At 34.0% G+C, this 17,012-nt stretch overlaps 4 protein-coding genes and 1 non-coding gene across 6 annotated transcripts; 3 read left to right on the forward strand and 2 right to left on the reverse strand.

The window, feature by feature from the left end:
- Positions 1-2,961: 2,961 nt before the first annotated feature.
- LOC108809497 (extensin) lies at positions 2,962-3,613 on the forward strand. Its single transcript, XM_018581635.2, has one exon. The coding sequence runs from the start codon at positions 3,052-3,054 to the stop codon at positions 3,433-3,435; it is 384 nt and encodes a 127-aa protein (XP_018437137.1). The 5' UTR covers positions 2,962-3,051; the 3' UTR covers positions 3,436-3,613.
- A 4,741-nt stretch (positions 3,614-8,354) lies between these two features.
- On the forward strand, positions 8,355-9,765 carry LOC108813413 (mitochondrial uncoupling protein 5). Its single transcript, XM_018585955.2, has one exon. The coding sequence runs from the start codon at positions 8,644-8,646 to the stop codon at positions 9,586-9,588; it is 945 nt and encodes a 314-aa protein (XP_018441457.2). The 5' UTR covers positions 8,355-8,643; the 3' UTR covers positions 9,589-9,765.
- Positions 9,766-9,851: 86 nt separating this feature from the next.
- On the reverse strand, positions 9,852-11,471 carry LOC130496886 (protein ALWAYS EARLY 2-like). The gene is made up of 4 exons (XM_056989503.1): positions 10,879-11,471; positions 10,652-10,807; positions 10,491-10,569; positions 9,852-10,403 (listed from the first exon to the last, which is right to left on the reverse strand). The coding sequence occupies exons 2-4, from the start codon at positions 10,799-10,801 to the stop codon at positions 10,198-10,200; spliced, it is 435 nt and encodes a 144-aa protein (XP_056845483.1). The 5' UTR covers positions 10,802-10,807; positions 10,879-11,471; the 3' UTR covers positions 9,852-10,197.
- A 667-nt stretch (positions 11,472-12,138) lies between these two features.
- On the reverse strand, positions 12,139-12,229 carry LOC130497329 (small nucleolar RNA snoR128). Its single transcript, XR_008936325.1, has one exon. It is a non-coding gene; the product is annotated as a small nucleolar RNA snoR128 (small nucleolar RNA).
- Positions 12,230-14,772: 2,543 nt separating this feature from the next.
- On the forward strand, positions 14,773-16,716 carry LOC108806119 (cyclin-D2-1). 2 transcript variants are annotated; one of them, XM_018578151.2, is made up of 5 exons: positions 14,773-15,302; positions 15,446-15,532; positions 15,606-15,900; positions 16,001-16,128; positions 16,233-16,716. In XM_018578151.2, the coding sequence occupies exons 1-5, from the start codon at positions 15,024-15,026 to the stop codon at positions 16,485-16,487; spliced, it is 1,044 nt and encodes a 347-aa protein (XP_018433653.1). In that variant the 5' UTR covers positions 14,773-15,023; the 3' UTR covers positions 16,488-16,716. The 2 variants fall into 2 exon arrangements, with proteins under 2 accessions (XP_018433653.1, XP_018433654.1); XM_018578152.2 differs by having other exon boundaries at positions 16,236-16,716.
- Positions 16,717-17,012: the final 296 nt, after the last annotated feature.

Here is a 17,012-nt window from a genome sequence, read left to right on the forward strand (position 1 = left end):
CAAGGGAACAAGATTGCAAACTCTGCTCTGAAATCAAAAACTGCGTAACTTTGCTTCGTTATCGAGTCTACACTGAGAATAACGTTTGTGATCACTCACTGAGAATTGACCTTTGCTTTGTAACTTTCCTCAGTTTTCTCATAAGTGGGCCTATCTACCAAAGTAATGGACTTTTGCTTGTAATAAAATGGGCTCAAAAGTTATTACTTCATCCCGCATCGGTAGCGATGGAAGGCGTCATCGAGTATATATAAGATATAAGTGATTGACAAGGCAGTCAACTGGTGGTGGGAGAGAAAGGTTCATGACTCTTGATATAGTGAAGGTGTCTAAATAGGTCTTCGGACTGAAGACTAACACGGTAATGAGAGTTATGAGCCAATTTAATTCACCATCGGTTGATTTTTTAAACTATTCCAATGGTTTTTATGTTTTCTTAGGCTAAATTTACATAAATGTAACCAACGTCTTTGTATGATCACACAACCGGTAATAGAATTGTTTTCTCTGATGAAAAGGAAACTTCATGGATCCAACCTGTGCACAGAGTCTGCATTATGTAACAATTGAAGAAACAAGAACCAATGTGTGAAAAAGTGTCTGCTTTCGAAAAAAAAATCTAATACAATACAAGAGCAAAGAAGGTCCCTTTGTGATCTCACACTTTGTTTGCACATATATATGCCCTCGCTGCCCAACTGACATTTCGTCCATTGTTATGAAACTTTTAAATCTGAGCTGCTGATTAGGTCTTTCGGAGCATCATCATCTCAGAGAATGTCTGGGTCTTCGGGTTCGGTCCAGACCGGCTCTTTTCAGGTCTGAGTTTTTCAGTGGTTTTTATGTTTTCTTAGACTAAATTTACATAAATGTAACCAACGTTTTTGTATGATCATACAACAGGTAATAGAATTGTGACGGTCATCTCTTTCTATGATGAAAAGGAAGCTTCATGGATCCCACCTGAAGACTAACTAGGTCAACTGGTGGTGGAAGAGAAAAGTTCATGACTCTTGATATAGTGAAGGTGTCTAAATAGGTCCTCGGACTGAAGACTAACACGGTAATGAGAGTTATGAGCCAATATAATCCATCGCCGGTTGGCTTTTTAAATTATTCCAATGGTTTTTATGTTTTCTTAGACTAAATTTACATAAATGTAACCAACGTCTTTGTATGATCATACAACCGGTAATAGAATTGTGACGGTCATCTCTTTCTCTGATGAAAAGGAAGCTTTATGGATCCCACCTATGCAAAGAGTTTGTATTATGTGTCAATTGAAGAAACAAGAACCAATGTGTGAAGAAGTGTCTGCTTTTTTCTTAAAAAAAATCTAATATAATACAAGGGTAAAAAGGTCTCTCTGTGATCTCACACTTTGTTTGCACAAATTATATGCCCTTGCTGCCCAATTTGGCATCCGGATCCTTGGATCGGGTTCAGTTTAGGTCGGGTCGGGTCTTTCGGATTCATATCAGGTAGGATCGAGTCTTTCGGATCCTGAAAATTTGAATTTAGTATCTATAATTTTTTGGGTCGGGTCCAAGTCGGGTTGGGTTTATAATTTCAATACCCGTAAAATAGCCGTAATCTTCGAATATTCAGACATGGTCGGTTCAGATATTTAGGACCAGAAAAAGATTCGAAGTACTCAAACAGGACCCAAAAACCTGAAAAATTATCCGAAAACTCTATAAATACCCGAAGAACTGCAAAAAAAAATACTGAAGATATCCAAAATTTATCCAAAATCAGACCAAAACACCAGAAATTTTATCCGGATATCCAAATTATATTTTCTGAAAATCTAAAATTTTACTCGAAACCTAAAATTATACCTGAAAACTTGAATCCGAAACTTTTAAAAATAACTTAAATACCAAAAATATACCCAAATACCCAAATATACCTAATATATACAATAATTTGCAGGTATTTCGGGTACGCGACCGGGTCTCGGTAGGACCCGGACCCAAACCGAGACCCGCAGGTCCAAAAAAAGATCCAACATATATTTTAGCATGAACCCGGACCCAAACATGTATATTCGAGTGGGTTCGGTTCAAGTTTTTGGGTCCGGGTAAAATGTCGAGGCCTGACTCTGCCCATTATTATGAAACTTGTAAATCTGAACTGCTGATTAAGTCTCTTAGAGCATCAGCGTTGGAACTATGCCTGGGCGTTTGGGTCTTCAGGTCGGATCCGTACGGGTTCCTTTCAGATCCGGATTTTTTATGTCCTAAACATTTTGATCCAGTAAGTACTTGTAAATTTTCGGTCTGAGTTCAGATCAGTTTTTCTCAGATCCGGATCGGTTCGGGTCTATAATTAAAATACAAGTAAATACCCGTAATTTTCGGATCTGTATTGGATTCAGACATTTAAGATCTAAAAATGAAGTGAAATACCTAAGTTTAATCAATTTTAATCAAAATTTGTTATATATATGTAAAATTTTACAGAATAACTTAAAATAAATTATTAATAATTAAAATAAAACATTTTATAAACACTGGTCCGCTTACCGGTTCGCTTTTAAAAACACCGGTTATATCTAACAATAACCAATGTGTGCAAGTGCAACACAACACATCACCACCATCTATTTGTGATCGCACACACTTTGTTTGCACATGTTTGTAATATTTTTTTTTTAACACCGTTTGTAATAGTTCATATTTCAAAAAAGTTATATAATGGGAAAATATAATGTAATAAGTTGACCAATCAGGATGCCAATCAGATTTTTTAAAACGCTGATTTTGCAGATTAAGGTTGCTCAACCGAGATAAAGTGCTAATGTTATAGTTGCTTCTTCTACTGACTCATTTTCTTATGGAACAAGTAACTGTTTGTAAGTTGCAACAACAATCATATCCTTCAAACCTCCCCACACCTACTTCTCATCAAACCTCAATCCCTAGTTAAATAACTGCTCTATAAATATACACAACTCCTTCATAATCACTCCATCAAACAAACCTAGAAATACACACACAGCCTTCATCCCCTCTCTCAAGTAACAACACAAAATCCTAAGTCCCCAAAATGGTTTCTTGGCTATCATCTCTCGTCATTGCAGTGACATTCACTAGCTTATTCACTGGTCTATCTGCTCGCCATCTTCTCCAATCAACACCAGCCACTCAACCACCGGTTACAACAACATTCCCACCTCTTCCCAAACCCACAATGCCACCACCAATGCCTTCTTCGCTTCCTCAACCAACTCTTACTCAACCTGCAGCGTTTCCACCATTACCAAACACACAGATACCTTCTTTTCCTAACCCAACACAACCGATTAATATCCCAAACTTCCCACAAATCAATATCCCTAATTTCCCAATTAGCATTCCAAACAATTTCCCCTTTAATATTCCCACCAGCATTCCCACCATCCCTTTCTTTACTCCACCACCTTCCAAGTGAGAAGCTAAGCTCTTTAGCTGCTGCCACACAACAGATTACCGTCTTTGTCTTGCACACTTTGTTTGCATATGATTGCAATGTATTTTATTCTTTTGATGTTTTCCTCCTTGTTGTTGTTGTTTCTGATATGCTTTGTAATATATATATAAATCTTAATATAGTTCTAGTGATTACATGATTTCTTCTGCTTGATCTCTACGACCAAACAGTAAGTAATAGACGAATCATCCATAAAGTACTAGAAATGTTTCCACACACATGTCACGTGTTTCCATTTGATAGACGTAGGCCCATAATTAACCCCAATTTTAATTTTAATGATGATGTATAAGCTCATTAGAACATTTCTATAAAACGTGTGTTTTCAGACGCGTATTGTCAAGCCTATTTTGTTTAACGATTTTGTGGACTTGTGTTCAGTGTTGTGTGCGTCCTCTGCGTTTCGGAATATTATAATTAGAGACTTTTTCTGTCTTGCTTATTGAAATTGGGAAAATGTTAACAGTCAACTCTCGGGCCACTCCGACATCCTCGGAGACATGTCACAGGTGTGAGTTTGTAAGAAGATTATTAGTTAAAACGGCTTTTACTAGGCGGGAGAGGTGTTCAAGTCATCAGTCAACTCTTTTTATGACCCCCTTGTTCTTGGCCCAATTGTCCCCTTCGGGCCACACACAGTATCTTAGTAAAACATACTGTATTTCAATCGTGGCTTTATTTTCTTAATTAATCTTTATTTTATTTTTTGGAACTTTAATTAATCTTTGTTGCGTAATTGTTTTTCTTTTCATTTTAAATGTCAATGCTGATAGCTGATTTCGTGCCGTAGTAGAAGACGGGATGACAAAAATACATGATAAGTATTATTTTCGATTGATTTAGTTTCTTATTCATCTGAAGCTTTTAATTTACTGATATCATTATTTATCACCCATTTGAATACTAATTTAAATCAGTAAACACAAATTAAAAATATATTAAGTGAAATTTATTAAAAATATATATACAAAAGGTGATGACAAAAAAAAAATATATACAAAAGGTCAACAGCTAATATAAATAACACTTGCAAATGGACCATCTACTTAAGACACTGGTGCATGACCTGTTGAAGCCAACCTTACACAACCATCCGAGTTCCAGAGGCTAAGGGGATTATTGAGAGATAAATTTATATAGGATTTGTAAATTTTAAAAGTCGATAGATTTTTAAAAATTATGTGGATTAAGAAAATATATATACACTGGCTTAAAAATGATCATAATTTTCTAGATTTCTATTTTATAAATTTATAGTATTTATTTTATATCATTTTTTCAATTAAATATATGGTTGATAAATTTAAAATATATTATTTAGGAATTTAATAAATAAATAAATACTTAAAATTTAAAATATATTTTTTTTAAAATACTTTCACAAAGAATTTCAAATTTCAAAATAAAATTTTGAAAAAAATAATTGAAAATAATAATTTCGAAATGTTCAAAAACAGAAATTGGAAAATATATAAAAAATCGAATTCAAACACATGTAATTCAAAAACTGTATAATTTTTTCTATTTTGTTTAATAATAGATAATAAAATATAGTTATACATTCAAAACATAATTATATAAAAATAAATTATAATTTTGGACATATAATTTAGGTTGAAGGTGCAAAAGATATTTAGCAAGAATGATTATTTTTTTATATAATTTTTCTATCACATAGATTTTATAAATCTTATGAAAAAGATAATTCATCTCTCAATAACAGTAGATTTAGTCATAATTAGATAATCAATAATAATTTTTTTTTTGAAGAATAAAAGATTTTAATGGATTATTAAAATCAATGAACTAATAAATTGGAATCTAAAAAATTTCCAAAGTTGATGAGAATCCATTTGCCAATAACCCCTAAATGTTTTAGTTTTTTCACCCCCTGAATGTTTTAGTTTTTTTACCTAGGAGGTGTATTCAATTTAATATTTGATGTGATTTGATTTTTAATAGAGTTTTAGATGATTTTAATAAGTTGTAGAGATTTATGTGATTTTTGTTAAACTACTCTAGAATATCACCTAAAACTATGGGGTTTGTGTTTTAATTTTTTTAATTAAGAAACTTCACCCAAACATCCTAAAATCACCTCAAAACTTTAAAACTCCACAACTTAAAATATTTTCAATAACAGTGAATTTCAGAGTACTTTACGAAATGTCAAGTTCAATAACAGTGAATTTTAAATGAGTTTTTAAAATTCATGATTGAATAACAGTACTCATTTAAAATTCATGATTGAGTAACAGTGGATTTGTCATTTTAATACCAATTATCTAAAACTCTCGGTTGAATACACCACCCCTAGTTTATAATATTAGATGGCTGAGAAGAGAAAAAAAAGGATGGCTGAGAAGAGTAGAAAATCCAACCTACAATTCCAAGCGCAAGGTAATATGGAAATTATTACTTTTTCTTGACTTTTATATTCGGAAAAATCGAAGTCCTAGCCATGTCCAGTCCCACTATATTAAAGTTGCAACTATGTTCAAAATCATTATATTTTCAAGTTCCAACTATCATAAAACGATGATTGGCCAAGTGGATTACTATTGATTTGGAAGATGGAGACATTCTAAATGATAAATCTAAAAGCTAATCTTAGTTTTTTTCTTTCTATTACTAAATAGTTTTAGTTTATATAAAATTATAAATAACTTATGTATATTTAGTGTGATATATTATATAACTCTAAAATACCTATGTTAATGCTTATATATTACTACTATAAATTTTATAATTTTTTATTGTATGAAAATTTATTTTGAAAACATTAATATGTAATAGTACTAATTTACGTAATTTTTGCTTTTTTTCTAAATTTGAATCTTTTATGGAGATAAATTAAATTGGACATATATAATAGAAAATAATTATTTTGATAAGCTGTTAAAATCAACACAAATTATTTTGTAAAAAAAATTATGGGTATGACTGGTTTTCCCGGTACCATCTGCAAATGCAGATTTTGCGGTTGGTAACGTTTTGAAACAATCACAAAAAATACTACAAATCGTTTCAAAACATTTGAGACTTATTAAAATAAAAAAACTGGTTCTAAATAACAGTTGTGGACAATTGCGGAAGGATAACTTAAGAAAAAAAACAAAAAAAAAAACAAAAAAATATATTCAATAAAAAATTAAATTGAAATAATATAAAATACTAAAATGTATTATCTTCATTTTAATAGTTTTCCTATTTTAGTTAGGATTAGGGTTTTCATAATTTTATGTTTTCATATAAATAACCTTCTAACCTTATGGTTTTATTTTGTTTTGACTAATTAATAAAAATTGAGAATTTTTTCTTTGTTTTTGGTAGATCTCTATGAATTTTTAAAAAATTCGTTTATTCGAAATTTTAAAACTAAACGAATAAACTTATAATTATTCTAGTTTTTTAGTATTCTTAGGAACAATAGTATTCTCAGAAACAATAGATCTATAGTTTTATCATATAAAGCTTACGCTTCATCACGTACGCTGTAAGAAGAATCTTAATTTGATTTTCTTGGATCGCTTTGATCACATCAGACGGCTCTCAGACTTCCGGACATACAAGTTTTACCATATGGTTTCTGATACCATTTCCATATACTTTTAACGCATATAAACTAAAATAAAGGAACAGTACATTTCTAGACATATTGCACACATGATGTTTAAAGGATAACTTTTTTTTTGACCAAAGGCTTAAAAGGGGACAACTTTTTGATATAAATAAAGCATGCTAGTACATACAAGAATGGTTATGTTAGGCCTAGGTTATGTGACATTACTGTTTATAGATTCATAACCATGAATTATTTGACTTCCGTTTGTATATTTCTAAAAATTGTTTTATTTTAAGAAAAAAACATTCCCCTTTTTTACCATATAAAGTTAAGTTTTGGTTTGTATATTTTCCAACATAAATAACCAACAAAGCTTATCAAGATCAAATCTAAAGCCATATTATGACCCTCAATAAAATCATCGCACACCATTATTGCAAAGTAGCATCCTATTCTTTTCTTTCGTCCATACAATCGATCATTTTCAAGGAATAATCAAACATGGAGGGACGAACTAAGCATCTCATTAACAGAAAGGAAGCATCCCATGTGAGTGATGTAAATGTTGGGTGAAAAATAATTCATGCACATATAAAATAAAGACACTGTTTATTTTTGCTTTTTTTATTGATAGGAATTTACCAAATGAAACAAAGTTAAAAGAAAGATTCAGAAATATATTTGATTCATTTTAATTTTTCCTTAGGTTTTATTTTATCTTTATAATCGTGCACAATATAATTTCTGTATTGCTAAAAATTCACGACCAATATTATAACGGCAAAAAAAATTGTGTTCAGGTGTCTAGCTGTATTCGTGTAAGCAAAAACAAGTGTTATGCCTCGCGTCATGCACGAGACTGTTATTGGCCCAGCAGTTTTGACAATACTATAATTTTATCATAAATTATTCTAAAAGAAATATACTACTTTATTATACACCTAAAATCAATATTTTATATAAATCCATGTTTGTGTGAACAGAAATTATTATTATTATTTTGTAACTCGAAAATTATGTGAACATCTTGAACATAAATCATGAATTTAAGCGATTCAGTAGACTTTTCTGGTTTGTTTTTAAAGTTTTTATTTTATTTTTATATAAGCTTAACTAGGAATTAAAGCCAGTTTCCACTAATTTGGTCAAAAAGATTTAGTAGCATATATTTCAAACAACAAAGGAAAGTCACAAGATACTACCAAATTTTCAAAGGAAAAAGCATCTTTTTTAATTTTTCCTTAATAATCGGCGCAAAATAGCAAACAAGTCTCCGCGTTTCCTTTCCGTCCCTCCCTTATTTAAACGACTTCCTTCTCTCTTCCTCTTCAACCTCCCAAGTCACAACAATCTCTCTCTCTCTCTTTCTCTCTTAAAGAGACATTAACTCTCAATCTTAAAAAAAAAAAAAAAACTTTTGTCTGAACGGCATATGTCTCAGAGACCTCAAGTTCCTCATTCTTCTTCTATAGCTTTCGGTCTCCATTCTCATCTCCTAATCTCCAGTGAGATCAGCTCTAATTCCAACTGGTCTCTCTAAGACACTAAAAAATCTAACATTTCTCACTCTCTCTCTCTCTCCAATTTTCTCGGATCTCTCTGAAATGGGTCTCAAGGGTTTCGCTGAAGGAGGGATCGCATCGATCGTAGCGGGTTGTTCGACCCACCCGCTCGATCTAATCAAGGTCCGAATGCAGCTCCAAGGCGAAGCGTCCTCAATTCAGACAAACCTCCGACCAGCCCTCGCTTTCCAGACTTCCACCGCACTCCACGCGCCTCCTCCTCCGCGCGTGGGTATCATAACCATCGGATCTCGCATCATCACACAAGAAGGCACTCGCGCTCTCTTCTCCGGCGTCTCCGCCACCGTCCTCCGTCAGACTCTCTACTCCACGACTCGTATGGGCTTATACGACATCCTCAAAACCAGATGGACCGACCCGGACACCAAATCCATACCTCTGACCCGCAAACTCGCCGCCGGATTCATCGCCGGAGGTATCGGAGCCGCCGTCGGAAACCCCGCCGACGTCGCCATGGTGCGCATGCAAGCCGACGGGAGGCTACCTTTGGTCGACCGGAGAAACTACAAGAGCGTTCTTGACGCGATCGCGCAGATGGTCCGCGGCGAAGGCGTCGCGTCTCTGTGGAGAGGATCGTCGATGACGATCAACAGGGCGATGCTCGTGACGGCGTCGCAGCTGGCCACGTACGACTCGGTGAAAGAGACGATCTTGGAGAAAGGGGTGATGAGGGACGGGCTAGCGACTCACGTGGCGTCGAGTTTCGCGGCGGGGTTCGTGGCTTCGGTGGCGTCGAACCCGGTGGATGTGATCAAGACGAGGGTGATGAATATGAAGGTGGAGGCGGGGAAAACGGCGCCGTATAAGGGAGCGGTTGATTGCGCGCTGAAGACGGTGAGAGCGGAAGGGATCATGGCTTTGTACAAAGGGTTTCTGCCGACGGTGTCGAGACAAGCGCCCTTCACGGTGATCATGTTTGTGACGCTTGAACAAGTTAAGAAGGTGTTCAAGGACTTTGACTTTTGAGAAGTTCAAAGATGATGGTGGCGATAATTTGCTTTAAACAAAATAAATTTTTGTTTTTTTTATTGTATTTTCTTTTGGTCAATCTAATAGTTTAAAAGTTTTAATTGTTCTTCATTTATCTAGTAATTCTGTGGAGTGAAATTTTCTATCTATGAGAAGAAGAAACAGTTCAATTGATTCGATTTGAAGAGAGATATTTTCTGATTTTTCTCAGTCATATATTTGATTGATCCATTGATTCCAGTTTTGAACTATGTAATATTCTTTTCATTTCTTTCGGAAAATCTTGTACTATTCAAAGATGAATCTTTATGAAAGATTGAAAAGCTCGTGGTTACCTACTACCCGTATTCTATGCTCAGAAAATCACGAGAGGGTCTAATTTTAAGAGATTAAAACAATAATCCTAGAAAGCCTAAGAGCATCATTATCCCTAGCACTCCTAATGGAGTGCTTAATCAATTTTTAATAATAAATAGATGTTAAGCACTTTATTTAAGAAACTTCTAATTTTTTGTCCTCCAATACAAGCATCTTGTTTAGTGATTCTTAAAAAAAAAATAACACAAATTCACCATTTAAACAAAATGTCCAAGACACAAGACTAAACTACAATCTTACAAGACTTGAATATGCACAAACCTGAATCATGAACCAAGAGGCAACACAGGATGTGATTAGCTCTGAAGGCATTTGAGCCTCGTTTTTCTCTGAACCATCTTGTGAGATGAAATCGTTGTTAGCCTTAGGCTTTGATGCGTCTGAGGGAGATGGATTTTGATGGCATCTTCTCCTTCCTTCACAGATGATGCAGCCTAGAACCATAGAGTGAGCAACAACTCAGCAAAACATATGTATGTAAGCAAGAGAATATATGAAAGTGGCTGCGAATCATTAATTACCTTGATAGCTGCATCCACCATTGCTTGCACTCTTGTCTTTTGAACCCTTGACAATCTTTAGCATCTCAGGCTCCATTTCCTGTCAGACATCACATTTATAAGCTAGTTCAAGTTAATCAGAAGGTAGAGTTTTCGTTTGCAAGCAATGTTGATCCTATTACCTTCTCATCTAAAGCATGCTGTAACGCAAGTGCTCGTTGAATCTCAGATTCACGTCCTTTGCTACAATTTACGATACATGGCTGATTAGTCTGATGTGGGCTACTACTAATGTTGGTTGATACTTTACCATGGAGAATAGGAGCAATCATATCACCCTGTCAAGAATCGATGTGTTAGCCATAGAATATACAGAGTATATACTAGTAAATTCCATCTTCCCCTTTACCTGGTTCAAAGATTGATTCAAAACTCAAATCCTAATTAATTAAAACACAAAGAGAGTCGAGAGATTCATGGAGAGCGAGAGAGACGAGGAGATATCATCTTCTTCGATCGATTCCTTCAAGGAGAGATCATCTCGAGGACAGATCACGACGACGACGGATTCATGGAGGCGATGAGGAGAGCGAACGACACGCGGAGAGTACCGTCGATCACGGGATAGAGGCGGACGGACTCCGTCGATTTGATCGTTTTTCCTGAGAGAGAGAAAGAGACGGGGTGAGGTGAATGTGAGACACGTGTCCCTTAAGCCACTCCTTTTGTGGTGCTTAATTAAGCGTCGTAGCTTGCCTAATTACATCATTTTCTTATTTTTAAAAATCATAAAAACATTAAACACTTCTTTAAGCGTCTCCGTTAGTGGTGCTCTAAGTTACAAAAAAAAAAAAACAATAAACCTATGGATTATTTGACTCGAAGAACCTTTCCTAAGTATATACATATTCCATTATATCATATAGATCAATAATTGAAATCTTTGATCAAGATGTAGACAATGAAATCTTCGAAAACGCGAACATTACAACGTCACCCAAAAGTGTATAAAAACAAGTCGAGAATCGGTGCAATCTTCCACGTATGTGTTTAAGATGCTTTAGTTTTACACATACGTTAAGACACCGAATATATATTCTAATAGTGTATCATTAAACCGCGTCTACGAGACCCACTTACCACACGTTTACGACTCAAAACTGATTCACTTTTAAGTCATCGAATCCGATTCCATCATCGTTTGTTTGCGTAGATATGAATTGTTCTCTTCTTTCGGACAAAACATATTCGTCCAGAACAGAACTGCTATCTTACTTTTTTGGTTCTGTGTTGTGTTTTATTGTCTGAAAATAAACTTTTTGTGACGGCGAAAAAATGAAATGATGTATATGTGAAAGGTGAAAACAGCGCTATAACTAAACCGATAGACATTCAACCAGACCCCACGACCAAACTCGAACATTAGAACTTAGGTTGTTCTCATGGGCTTAAAGACTGTGGGCTGAAACAGTCCAGCGTCATCACATCAATATAAGCTTTATGGTTTGCAATCGCGACTGTTACGCTTTGAACTTGGCTTGTTGTCATGCCCATTTAAGCATGCATCAAAGGCCTTTACAGTTTGCTACTACGCCTGCAGCTAAAATAATTATTAGAAAAGTAGCAAATTAGATTTGATTGATTGACGAGGAAAAGGGCAATAAGATGGTTGCTCAGCTAACCGCTCAGGTTCGACATTTTGTCGACCGTTCATTAAGCGTTTCTAAAACACTTCCATTGTAATCATAAAGTAATTATAAATGAGAACATTTCACATAGTTTCTTCCCTATTGAACACAAACCACGAGAATGAGCACTAATCAGGAGCAATTTAACATACCATGAAGACCTGAAACATTTAAAGATCGCCTTTATGTTTGTTTTCATAAAAGAAGAATGCGAAACAAAGGTTTGTAAACCACACACCACGATGATCATTCAAGAAGGTGAGATGTTTTAAAGAGAGGGAGACTCTAGGGTTTTAGCTAATGGCCTTTGAGCCACTTAAAGGCACCGATACTACTCCCCAGTGGCGTCCCAAATATCTATTCTATTAAAAGAGAAGCAGTATTGAAAAGTCTACTTATATAAGTTGTTTGGACCATTTCATCTGAGTAACAATTATTTGGTCTTACCTTATATTTCTCTAACTATATCATAATAAATATTTCTTTTTCTTTTAATTTTTTGGCTTTTAATACACCTCATTTTAATAGATCTGATATCTAATAAAGTAATATCCAAGCAAATTATTTGAAATCGGTTAGTTATGATTTGTGCTTTGTTAAGTTTAATTAATTCAAAAATAAAATATATCTTTACCAACACGTTCTTCTATCTTGCCCCACTTTATAAACAATGTCACATTATAATATCGAAAACATAAATCCATATAAAGTCATATATCATACTATCATGTGTCACTGATATCCTATCAATTTTTATAACCTAAACCCTTATTCAAAATCTAAAATTTTTATAACTTTGTAAGGGAACCATGATAATTATAATAAATTTGTATTCTCATATCTATTTTATGGTATAACATATTTGTGTTCAAATGTGCAATAACATTGTTTCATTTTTTTATGAAAAAAATTGTAGCTAATTTTACTTTCAAAATTCATAAATGTAAATTTAAAATAATCATTAAAAACATATAAATTAAAATGCATAACATAAATACAATGCATTTAACTTATATGACCAATCAAATAGTTTATTTCATTTTATGTACTATTGTAAAATATATGAGAAGTTAAATAAATTTCCAAGAAAATATCGGATATTGACAGGTCAACCGGTGTTGTTTACGGATTAATGGTATATTTTTTTTTGGTTTTATCAGACTTTTAATTACTAATTTTTCATCAAACCTAAATTTTATGAAAACATATCAGTTGGTAGAACCTCTAATAGAGTGCTACATAAAGAACGTTACATGTCCGAATTATATACGGCCACCCAGTTTATTAGCTAGACCACGGGTCTGGATCAGATATGAAAACATTACTTATATTTCGAATAAAAATATCCAGATAAATTAGTTTTTGGGTAATTAGGTTTATATATAGTATTTTAGGATAGACCAAAATTTAAAAAATTAATATAATTAATATATGTAGGTAAATATTTTGTATTTAAAATTTCATATACCCATTTGATTTTCAGTTCAGTTTCATTTTTTAATTTCAAAGATTCTGGATTTTCTCAGTTATTTATAATATTCAGTTCAATTTTGATTTCATTTTCTCAGATTAATACTGTTAGGTTTCTCGGTTCCAGATAATTGTTCTCAGACTTATATACTATCTTATATAAAAATTATATTTTAAAAATATACAAAAATAAATCCGCGCTTTCTAAAATAATGTGGCCCCATATTATTAAAATTACTAGTGAGGATGTAAGTGGAACTGGCTGTGGTTTTGTTCGAACTAGATATAAGGAGGTCAAATCTCTTGTTAAACCAAACTACATAAGAATATGAGTGATGTGGCCCAGGTTTTGGTTTTTGTATTAGATGGCCTAAAGCCAATGCTATATCAGCTTTAAAAGAGGGACGGGCCTGCTACTTCCGGACTGATTAGATTGGGTGATCAATTAGTGACTTTTTTTTTGGTTGACAATAATAACTAAACTAGGTAAAAGCAAACACTGATTCAGATAATCAAACTGAGGTACACAATCACTATATAATAAAGTATAGTAAAGTAAATGAAGAATTTCGAACAGCACGTACAGTTTTTTTTGTGATTGTAAGTGTTCGTTGGTATATGTATGATCGATAAATTAGGGTATGGATAGTAAATGCTATTTTTTTTGTTGTTGACATTATCTTCACCAACTCAGAACATTCAGTTGCAAAAACTACCTATATGATATACATAGTCTTTATACATTGTCTAAATTAGAGATTTACATTCTGAATGTAAAAATGATAAATAAGATTGGCTCAAAAAAAGGACTATATACCATATTATTTTTTTTTTTTTTGTACAATAATTAAATTATAAAATTGGACCTTGCTATATAAAACCTATCAGGGCCCTAAATAGTAAAGAAAATTTGATAACATTCATTCAACAACATCTTACATTTTGGAACTGGAGGGAGTACTTAATTACCGTTAAAAACATTAATTTCTTCAAAATAAACTTCCACGTCAGAATTGCTATAATTAGCTTAAGTTACGTTGCACATATTGCCAAAGTGATTTAAGAGATACAGTATTCATACATTAATGATTGTAATTTAATTATTTTCCAAACGTCGCTTAAGTGTATATTCTCTGTATCCCACATTTCGACTCTACGGAGAGTGGCCTCTCTCTCTCTCTACCCTAAAACACACTCACCCACTTCCTCCTCCTCTTCCATAATCCTCTCTCTTCTCTCTCTCTTGCCATGAAAATCGCAGACACAAACTCCTCCCATCTTGATGACTTCTGTGTCTTCCTGAGTTTTGTCCGAACGCTCTGAAAACTTTACTTGTGAGACCCCAAAAATAAACGGATATTTATAGAAAACTCATAAACAAAAAAGATCAAACCCCATGGCTGAGAATCTCACTTGTGGAGAAACCAGCGATTCATGGATCACTGATGATGACGTCAGCTGTGGCGGCGGCGGATTCATGAACGATGAACTTTTTAGTAAAGACCATAACTTTAACGTCAACGGATCAAACCCGATGATGATAGGAGAAGAGAGGATCAGAGAGATGCTGGAGCGAGAGGTTGAGTTCTTGCCAGGACCTGATTACCTCAAGAGGCTGCGTTCTGGGGACTGGGAGCTGCGTGTTAGGAACCAAGCTCTGGATTGGATTCTAAAGGTTTGATCTTTCTTGAATCTCTGTTTTTTTATTGATCAGTTGATAGATCAGTTGGATCTTTCTCAATAGATTGAGATTCTGATATATTTTACTAACTGATGTGTTTTGTCTTTAATGCCCAATCGATGTTGTGTCTGAAACAGGTTTGTGCTCATTACAGTTTTGGAACACTCTGCATATGTCTGTCCATGAACTACTTGGATCGGTTCTTAACATCCTATGAACTGCCAGTAAGTTTGATTCATCTTTCTCTCTTTGATTGGTTTATCTAATGTGCTTATCGTGTGTGTTTGGATTGCATAGAGAGACAAGACATGGGCTGTTCAGTTGCTAGCTGTCTCTTGCCTATCATTAGCAGCTAAAATGGAAGAATCAGATGTGCCTCAAACTGTTGAGTTACAGGTGGGAGATCCCGAGTTTGTTTTTGAGGCCAAAACGGTTAAAAGGATGGAACTTTTGGTACTCAACACTTTGAATTGGAGACTGCAAGCTCTAACTCCATTCTCCTTCATTGACCATTTCATCTACAAGACCAACGGCCACGTGTCAGAGAATTTGATCTATAGGTCATCACAGTTCATCTTGAACACCACTAAAGGTATAGTATTATTTCCTTGTTTGCAGTTTGAATTGCTCTGTTTAGAGGAAGGGCTTGTGATTGATGGGTTTTACTGTTTGTAAAAAAAAATTGAATGCAGCAATTGAATTCTTGGACTTCAGGCCTTCTGAGATAGCTGCAGCAGCGGCAGCGTCTGTTGCCATTTCAGGAGAAGTAAATTGCATTGATGATGAAAAACCAATGTCTAATGTAACATATGTTAAACAGGTAATACTCAATCTAATACGTTTGATTCTTGTAGTATTGTTTCAGTATCACACATTTTATCAATGTGTTGAAATTTGATCAATTGGATCATTGTCCTTCTTTAGCAGGAGAGAGTGAAGGCATGTTTAAATCTGATGAGGGACCTCACAGGGGAGGATGTGACGGGTGCTACATTGTCGCCACAGCAGCCGAGATTAGTGGCAAGAGTGGTACCGGTGAGTCCAATTGGTGTGTTGGAAGCAACATGTCTGAGCTATAAGAGTGATGAGAGAACAGTTGAGTCATGTACAAGTTCCTCACAGAGTAGTCCAGATACCAACAACAACAACAATAGCAACAAGAGGAGGAGAAAACAATGAGAGAGAAATAAAGAGTCATAACATTGCTTTTTTCCAACACCAATCCATAAGGGTCATGACATCTGCGGTTCTTTATATTTTTGGTTTATTCCTCTTTTTTTGAACTTAGATTTCTTTACTTTTCTTTGGTTTCTCATCTTCAACCTGAGTTTTGTGTGAGAGAAAAAATAAAAATAAAAATAAAAAATAAACAGGGATCTTATGATGAGAGACATCCCTATTCATGATCTTTTTCCAAGGCACCTATTTTGCTACATAAGAACAAATATATAAGAAAATAAATACAAATATAATCTAATTTTTATGAATTTTTATTCAATGCGACCCTAAATTATTTACTGCTATGGTTACTGCATTTGAAAATGAGAATATTATAAACGGGTTAATGACCTAATAATTTGTATTAAACGTGTTGTTCACCAATCGGATTCATATTTTGTGGAATGTATGTGAATTGTAAACAAAAAAATGTTATTTTATTTTTTACTGAAATTAACTAATTTTTATTTTATAAAGATTGATACA

Source organism: Raphanus sativus, chromosome 6 (assembly GCF_000801105.2).
Source record: "Raphanus sativus cultivar WK10039 chromosome 6, ASM80110v3, whole genome shotgun sequence".
Taxonomy (NCBI): Eukaryota; Viridiplantae; Streptophyta; class Magnoliopsida; order Brassicales; family Brassicaceae; genus Raphanus; species Raphanus sativus.